This window comes from Echinops telfairi, unplaced genomic scaffold (genome assembly GCF_000313985.2).
Source record: "Echinops telfairi isolate 266 unplaced genomic scaffold, ASM31398v2 ScPeMD7_7469;HRSCAF=8507_1, whole genome shotgun sequence".
Classification (NCBI taxonomy): domain Eukaryota; kingdom Metazoa; phylum Chordata; class Mammalia; order Afrosoricida; family Tenrecidae; genus Echinops; species Echinops telfairi.
This window is the reverse complement of record NW_022111373.1, coordinates 107,180,697-107,189,941: the sequence shown is the minus strand read 5'-3', so window position 1 is coordinate 107,189,941 and position 9,245 is coordinate 107,180,697. Positions and strand designations below refer to the sequence as shown.

At 47.8% G+C, this 9,245-nt stretch overlaps 1 protein-coding gene across 1 annotated transcript in view; it reads left to right on the top strand.

Moving 5' to 3' along the window:
* Positions 1-8,295, top strand: part of NIM1K (NIM1 serine/threonine protein kinase) — a 32,246-nt gene extending 23,951 nt beyond the window's left edge. The window contains exons 2-3 of the mRNA XM_004703634.2: positions 3,107-3,375; positions 7,473-8,295. Coding sequence (XP_004703691.1) covers positions 3,107-3,375; positions 7,473-8,222 — 1,019 coding nt within the window. The 3' untranslated portion in view covers positions 8,223-8,295. The remainder of the gene's footprint in view (positions 1-3,106; positions 3,376-7,472) is intronic.
* The last annotated feature ends 950 nt before the right edge of the window (positions 8,296-9,245 follow it).

The following is a 9,245-nucleotide window of genomic DNA, read 5'->3' as shown; positions in this document are numbered from 1 at the left end:
ACAGCTGTCTCATGGGAGTGAGTTGCACTGAGCCATTTGTACTGCTTTATAATTTAATTTACTGTTTATTTCTTGTGTTATATATCTATCTGCATAAATATATATATAATTATTAGCAATCTGGTTTTGTCTCTCTAGAGAACCCTGTCTAACACAAATACAAATCACGTATCATACAATTCATTGATTTAAATATAATTATTAGCAATCTGGTTTTGTCTCTCTAGAGAACCCTGTCTAACACAAATACAAATCACATATCATACAATTCATTGATTTAAATATATTAAAAAGAATTGAGCAATCATTTCCACGATCAATTTGTGAGCCCTCTCCTTATACTTCCTATTTCCGTGCCTCCTCCTTTAGTAACCCACCTTTGTCCTGGACTACATTGCTCTCAAATGGTTGATTAGTCTTAGGCATGTACACCTGACTAGGGTTACTGTTCCCCTAATTGACCTGGCTATTGTTTGGTTGAAAATTGACCCAAGGAGGTGATTCATTTCCAGATCCATGGTCTGGATGGTTCCGCTAGTCTGTAAATGACCACTAAGCCTTAGCTCATTGATAATTTTGAATTTTGTCCACATTTTCCTCTCAGTCTATCCAGGACCCTCTCCTGTGGTCTTGTTCTGAGCACTTGGTAGTGTTGGTCACCGTCTATTCAGGTCTTCTGCTCTCGGGGTCTAGGAGACTGATGTTAATCTCTCGTTTGTAGAAGAATGGGTTTATACTGAGCCCTTCACAGAACGAAAGATTGGATACCAGGGCTTGTACAATTTTTATATGATTCGGCATGTATGCATTGAGACATGCCTATGGTCTAATTTCACCCAAAGTAGAGGGAATGGGTCAGAGCTGGAGTCAGGTGAGAGAGAGAGGCACCTAACATGCAGAATTCAAGGAAGCCCTCACTTTCTCACTCCCCCATTCTATTCCTGCCCGAGCCCCCTCCCCCCCCACGCCCAGAGGGAAGCCTTCACCAAACATCCCTTCAAATGAAGAAGACCTAAAACTCATTGCTAGGGATTCAAGCCCTGCTCCCCGCAACCTCAGGAGTGTCGATGAAGAACTGTGCCCTGAAGTGTTTTTCCAGGACTGATGATTTTACAACTGATCACCAGGTGTTTCTTCTGAGGTGCCTCTGGGTGGCCTCGGTCTCTGACAGCAACCCGAACCTCCGCCGCCACCCCCAAAATGAGTAAAGATGGATTTGTGTTCAAATAATAGCCATGGTTAGTACACAATTCATCTATTTCATTACAGAAAAAAAGAAAAAGAAAAAATTGATAAGTAGGAAAAACAAGGAAAGGTAAACTGTTGCTGATTCCCCCACCCCGGTGGAAAAATAACCATTCTGTAGCAGGGCAGTGTGTGCTGCCCCACTGGGAACGTATCACAGCCCATGAGATGTGAATAAAGGGCGTAAACACCACCACCACCCACGCCCCTCAACATTTTGGAGAAAATCCGGCCAGATCTTTTTTTGGCTGTGAACATGTACGCTTGTGTTTTGCTCACTTGTTAAATGCTGGCCATCTTCTCATCTCAATAAACAATGGTCAGCATCCTCGGGTGGACAGTTCCTGGAGATGCCAGTCAAGAGACGCACCACACTCTGCTTCCACGGCCTCTCTTGAGCTCCTCCTAGTACTTCAAGCTTCTCTTTTTGTTCTGAAGGCGGGGAGGGGGGGTGGGGTGGGGGGAGTTGTTGTGGAGAAATAGATAACATGTTTGCCAGATCACGATTTTTCAGAGGTGCACTGTAGTGGCTCTCATTTCACTAATCATGTTGTGCGCCCATCCCCAGCATCCATCTGCCATCCACTGCCATAAACAGAAACTCTGAGTATCCTAAACTCTTCCCCTCCTCCCTGCTATCATTGCTGCCCATTACCAGTCAATGTTGCGCTCTCTTTAGTTGCCCAGTCCAGCTATATCATATAAGTGAGATCATGTAATAGTTGGTGTCACACCAACCTTGTTTGTCACACATCCCTGTACACGTGTCAATCTCCTTTCAGAAGATTAATTGCCAAACGGGAAGTGGTTGGGCCACAGGGTGTGAGCATTTTTTAAGGCTTTTGATGCAGAATACCAAACTAAAGTCTAGAAGGGTCGGACCATTTTAATCCCTCATCAGCAGCTATTCCTTCATGCCCTCACCAACATTTTGTAAGCCCTGCATACTGGTGCATCTCTCTCTCTCACTGCCAACGAGTCCCTTCTGACTCACAGCAGACCGAGCAGAACTGCCTCTGGGGTTCTGAGGTTGTAAGTCTTTATGGGAGCAGAAGTTCCATTTCTCTTCTGAGGTGTGACTGGTGGGTTCAAATAGCTGGCAGGTTTAAGCTGCTGACCCCAATATCAACCCACCCTGCCACCAGGGCTCCTACTGTATATGTGCCAAACACGATCAAAGTCACATAAAGCATAGTCTGTGCGGGAACGGATATAGAAGGGGGAGACAGATCAGAGAGTCACCTTGCTGGGATGACAGTAGGTCATCTTCCTGGGATTAGAATGCATTGAGCTCTGAATACACAGACTGGCCATGTGATCTATCCAGGGTAAGTGGCAGAAGGGTCCTGGAAGAGGTGAACTCTGAGGCTAACCTTGAAGGGTAAGAACAGAGTAAAGAACAGAGGAGGAGTGATGGGGAGAAGGAACCAAGTAGAGGAAAGGTTCTCAGGCATGAATGTTCAGAGCAAAAAGTTCTGTGACAGTTGGACTGAAGGGAGCACAGCCAGGTGGGGCTGGTGGAATGATGGCAGTTGACGCACCAGAGATGAGTTGGGTCTGGTCTAGAAGGTTTCTCTAGAGCTCCAACTTTCTCTTGAAAGTTAGATCAGCATCATCAAACACTGAAACCTCTGGTGGGAGGCTGGAGTTGGTGTCCCAGCCTGGGTGTGGAGGACTCACACTGGTCCAAGTGCTGCTCGCGAACTGAAGGGCTGCTCTAGGAGTCCTGTGGGCTGGGGAACAGCCTCTGTGCCCCGTAAGATGGACAGCCCCAGCCTAGATCTCTTCACTTCTAAATATCTCTGCTCCTCATCATTGGCATACCAACTTTGATTTTTCTTCCCTTCTTCTGTTCTTCCAGAAAAGGTGGCCATTAAGATCCTGGACAAGACCAAGTTAGACCAGAAAACCCAAAGGCTACTATCCCGAGAAATCTCCAGCATGGAAAAACTGCACCATCCCAACATCATCCGCCTTTACGAAGTCGTGGAGACCTTCTCTAAGCTCCACTTGGTGATGGAGTATGCGGGGGGTGGGGAGCTCTTTGGGAAAATTAGCACTGAAGGGAAGCTCTCAGAGCCAGAAAGCAAGCACATCTTCTCCCAGATTGTATCGGCAGTGAAGCACATGGTGAGCAGCGGGCCCTGGGAGTAGTGGGCCTGCCCCCACGCCAAACCCATTAGGAGTGTAGGGCTTTAAATTGTCATCATTGATTGCTTGAGTAGTTTAGTCCATCAAGGGCAGACAGATACTCCTCTCTCTGTGAGTGTCTCAAGTCTGGCTGGGAGGGTAACCTTGGCCTGTGAAGCAATGGCCAGGGCAGTCCACTGACACAGCAGTCTCTGAACTTCTAGGGAAGTTGGCAGGAAGCACCTGTGAGCAGCTGTGGGGGAAGGCCAGCCCCCCACAACTAATCATGTGTTCGATAGGCGCAATTGTATGGTTAAATATGTATATGTATATTAATGAAGTCATAGAGAATAAGGAGAGTTAGAAGAGAGATTGAAATAATGGAGTCAGACACATTTCATGGTAGCATGCTCACCTTCTGGATGGCCATGATCTCAACAGCCAGGTCCGTGTACAGCTCTGTACAGCTCCAACAGAGAAGGCAGGAGAGGGAGGATGAGGAAGGACATGGGGAGGAGGACAGGGGAGAGAGAGGGATTGGGAACCAGGGGAGAAGGAATGGGTGAGAGTGCCAGGGGGAGAGAGCTCTTTATTTCTTTCATTCTTTTTTTTGTTTTGTTTTTTTGAGAGCTCTTTATTTCTAACAAAGGCTTATATATCTTTGAGGGACATGGAAGCCCCCTAATTACAGGTAAAGACATATGTCACAGGAAGGGGTTGCACTATAGGTAATACAGTAATGAGGGGGGGGACAATCTAGGGGTGTTCACGCAATAGGAAGGGGAAGGATTGGGGGCACACAGGTGACAAGATGGGCAGATACTAGATGCAGGATGGCAGCCTAACTTTGGATGTCACCAAGCAATTTTGACTTGTTCTCTGGCTCTTCATGGAAACCATTATCAGTAGGGTGTGAACCCCACCTACAGTGGACCAGATGCCTTCAGGGAGAATATCTCTAAGCATCTGACCTCCCACCATGTGCTGGCAAACAGCCTCTAATGTTTGGCATATATTTGAGGGAGACAAAGCTCGGGAAAAGTCTTTTTATATCCCTCAAGGGGCCAGGATGGATGTCACTCACTCTGTGGTCAAGCTCACCTCTGGAACCTCATCTAGTAACAGGACAGCTGGCTCCGCCCTGCTTCCAGGCCTGGCCTTCTTACCTCTAGGATGTCTTCTGCCCTCTAATCTTCTCTAACATTCCAAATCCTACCCATACTTCTTGACCCAGCTTAGTTCTCTCTCTCTGGCACTTTCTTTAATCTCATGTCAACTCACTGCGCTTTCTGCCTTGGGTGAACTCCTTCCTTGCCCAGCAGATTAAAATCCCACGATGGCATGCTTATTGTAGTTCTCTGATGATTCCTTAGACAAATCTGTAACACGGAAGCAGACACCTTCGTTTTCTGCGAATGGATGCTTTTGTAGCCTCTCTCTTGGGACTCACATTGCTAGGCGCACAGAAGGACTGGCTTTCAGACATGATTGGTATACATACTTTACCCAGATCTTGTTCCAAGTGGTCTGTCCATCTAGCAGAAAACAGACACTTGTGCTGGTTGAAAGGTTTCTAGTTCTCTGCTCTGTTATGTAAGAACCGGACCGGTAGTCAGGCCAAAAATTCACCCACTGAGGAATTAGTGACCTACAGGCCTCAAAATAGCAATAAATAAGGATGGAGGGGGAAAAAGAATGGATCAAGACAGAGGGGCCCAATAGTGGTGATGAGTATTTCAGACCTGTTACCAGTTGTCACTTCGGTGACCCTGTGCAGAGGGGAAGGAGGCCTGGCAGGGCCATCAGGGAAACCTTGGACTGCTAACTGCTTGCAAGGTTGGCAGGTCAAACCCACCAGCTGTTCTGAGGGAGAAAGATAAGGAAGGCTATCTGTTCCTGTGAAGATGTACAAGTTGGGGAATCTATAGGATCAATATGAATCCAATTGACTTGGTGGCGCGGGTTTGGGATTTGGGTGCTGAGGGAGGGGAGGAGGATGATGTGACTGTGTCTTTAAAGATGACTGCCTAGGGAACTCTACAGGGACAGTTCTAGTCTCCTCGGTGGAGTCACTGTGAATTGACTTGATGGGTGCTTTAGTGACCTTTCCTGGGGTTTGAACCTTCAAACCAAGCAAAGAGAACTGGTAGACAAAGAATCTTGCACATTCTACTTGGAAAAGGATTCTGGTGGGAGAGCAAAAAATAACGGAGCAATATCAGGTCCAAGACTCAAGTCCCCTGAGGCACTGCATCATGCCATCCCTCCGAGCTCTCTGAGAAACGGAAGAGTGAATCACAGACTATGTGCCAGGAATATGCCAGGCACTGTAACTGCAGCAGCGTTTACAGTTCTCATAGCAACCAATTGAGGTGGTTCTCAACCGCCTTTAAGAGGAAGAAACTGACACTAAAATTACCCAGCTCGCATAGCTGCACCTAGAACTAACCAAGCCATCAGGCTACAAAGCCTGGAGTTGCATCCCAGGACATTCATTGGGAAGAGGAACATGAAACCATTTCCCACGAGCCCTTGAGACGGAACAGGTCAAGAATTCTCAGGTCATTTATCCAGGTTCAGCAGGCCAGGGTTGGGGTGGGGACAGGGCATTCGGCTCACAACCTGCGTGGGATCTGGTGTTAGAACCTTGCCCGGGTCTTGGCCCGTCAAGACATTGCTCACGCAGGAGTGTGGGGGAAAGGCCAGCCCTCCACAATTAATTGTGGGTTTGAAAGGCAAAATTGTATGGTTGAGATATATAAATATTAAAATAAAGTCATTGAGAGCATGAGAGATAAGAGATTGAAATAATGGAGTCAGACACATTTCATGGTAGCATGCTCACCTCAGGCCCGCTCAGTGGTCCACGTGGAGATGGGAGGCCAGAGGGCAGGAGAGAGGGGGAGGGGAAGGAGGACAAGGGGAAAGAGAACAGGGGAGCGAGGGCCGGAGAGGAGGGAGAGCCAATGAGAGGCCAAGAGGGAAGCCCGAGAGAGCTCTTTATTGCTAACCCAGGCTTATATACCTTTGGGGAGCATGCAAACCCCCTAATTACAAGTAAAGACATACGTCACAGGAAGGGGTTGCACTATAGGTTATACAGCAATGAGAGGGGGACACTCTAGGGATATACATGCAATAGGAAGAGGAGGGATTGGGGGCACACATGTAACAAGAAGGGCGGCGCCTAGATTCAGGATGGCAACCTAACTTTGGATGTCACTGAGCAATTTTGACCTGTTCTCTGGCTCTCCATTGAAACCATTATTAGTAGGGTGTAAACCCCACCCTCTAGGGACCAAACTGGTGACTGCAAACCTTTAGGCAGAAGTAGCCCATTGTCCCTAACAGCAGGGTGTGGGCCCTATTTGTGGTGGGATGAGATAGCAGTCTGGCAACTGACTGCCTTCAGAGAGGTAACTTGACAATCATTTACCATTAGCTGCAAGCAGTGTCCCAAGTCTAACATATATTTGCAGAGAAGACTTGGGAGAAATCTTTCTGTTTCCCAAACAGAAGAACCCCCCTCCCACTCCCACCCAAACTCCAACTCTAATATGGCCTAAAACACCAAGGACGGTGGTTTCATTGTGTTTTGCAATGTGCAGTTTTGTAAGAGCCAGTCCTTATTTTTGGCACTAATTCCTGAGAGCACATGGTGGAACGAACTGCAGCCCCTCAGCCCACAGACTAGGATCTCTGCTTGATTTGAGGGGGTGTAGGTGCTGCCTTTGGCGAAAGGTTATGACAGTGCTGCTCTGGACCAGCCATTCTCAACCTGTGGGTCGTGACCCCCTTGGGGGTCGAACGACCCTTTCACAACAGTCACCTGATTCATAACAGTAGCAAAATTACAGTTATGAAGTAACAACAAAAATAATTTTATGGTTGGGGGTCACCACAACAGGAGGAACTGTATTAAAGAGTCGAGGCCTTAGGAAGGTTGAGAACCACTGCCTGGAGCTTCGCTGACATAAGCCAAGTTGATGGCCACTGAGTTTGTGTGTCTGAGCAATTGATGATTGTTTGTTTAAATATTTTTTTGTTAGTTTTTCCCTTTGAAAATGGCAACTCTCCCCTTGCGTCTTCTTCCACAGCACGAAAACCAAATTATTCACCGAGATCTAAAGGCAGAAAACGTATTCTATACCAGCAACGCGTGTGTGAAAGTGGGCGATTTTGGATTCAGCACGGTCAGCAAGAAAGGGGAGATGCTGAACACTTTCTGTGGGTCCCCTCCCTACGCTGCGCCGGAGCTTTTCCGCGATGAGCACTACGTGGGCGTCTACGTGGACATCTGGGCCTTGGGCGTGCTGCTGTACTTTATGGTGACTGGCACCATGCCGTTCCGGGCGGAGACCGTGACCAAACTGAAGAAGAGCATCCTGGAGGGCACCTATAGCGTGCCTCCGCACGTGTCGGCGCCCTGCCACCGGCTCATCCGAGGGGTCCTGCAGCCCATTCCCACGGAGAGATACGGGATCGACTGCATCATGAGCCACGAGTGGATGCACGGGGTGCTGTATCCCATCCCTTTAGAACCCTTCCAGCTGGATCCGAAACATTTGTCCGGAGCCAGCGTCCTCAAAGAAGAAGAAAACGAGGTCAAAAGCACTTTAGAGCACCTGGGGATTACTGAAGAGCAAATCCGAAATAACGGAGGGAGGGACGCTCGCAGCGCCATCACAGGGGTCTACCGAATCGTTTTACATCGAGTCCAAAGAAGAAAGGCCCTGGAAGGCGTCCCAGTCTTGATATTGCCAGACCCGAAAGGAAGGGACCTCAAGAAGGGGTTCCGGGTCTACCGAGGGATTAGGCACACGTCCAAATTCTGTTCAATTTTATAAATTGCATTAGACGCTTGGTAATGAACCAAGATCATTGTGACTGCTTTTCAATTTTTTCACAGACAACTTGATTGTGGAGACATTTTGTAATTTTTAAATAAATTTCAATGGATGCCTTTGAGCTATGCATTTTCTTACCACCACCCTACCACCCATGAGATGTCCTTTAGTTCCGATGTTAGTTTGCTTGGGACCTTGGCTTGCTCTCAAGATCTGGGATTGTCATTCAACCAGCACTGATTTAATCAGAATCTACTATGTGGCAGGCAGTGTTTAAGGCACTGGGAAAACAGCAGAGACTAAGAGAGACCAAGTTGTTCCTCTTGTGTGTAGGACATCTGAGTGCAAAAGACCCCAACAAATCACACACACACACACACACACACACACACACACACTTTTTGTTAAAGAAAAACCGCTGCTAATCCAAAATGATGTGCAGAGATTTTTAAAAGGGCTATCTGATATTCATAGGCTTGCTACTTTGGAGTATGTTGTTAGGGAGGCGATGGCCGTCTGAGATCTGAGTGAGAAGCGGGTCGCTCTTGAAAAGCAGGCCAAGAACATTCTAGGCAGCCATGACGTTTGAGATGGGGAGGTCTCCATGTACAGCCGTTTATTCCAGAGAGCAGGAGTGAGCAGCAGGGCAAGCAGGGCAAGTCGATGACGAAGATGCCTGATCAAGAGGTGGTCTCGTGGTCACTCATGCAGGGCTTCTGAGGAGCCAGAGGAAACACAGCTCAGGCATCTGCCCAGCAATCATAGGGACAGCCTTTGCCCATCAGTTCCTCTCGCCCATTGGTCGAATGTGGCCCTGTGCATGTCATTGGCCCCACATGTGGAGATTGTACTGTTGTGTGCCAAATGAGTTCCCCATAATCCCCATGCTTTCGTGCCAGAGACTCTCTGGAGCCGACATAAGAGGTACACAGCATTGGCCTAGGACACGTTGCTCTTAGCTGGCACAAAGCTGTCAAGACCTGCACAGAAACGGTCACTACCGTCTATCTAGATAAGATAGGT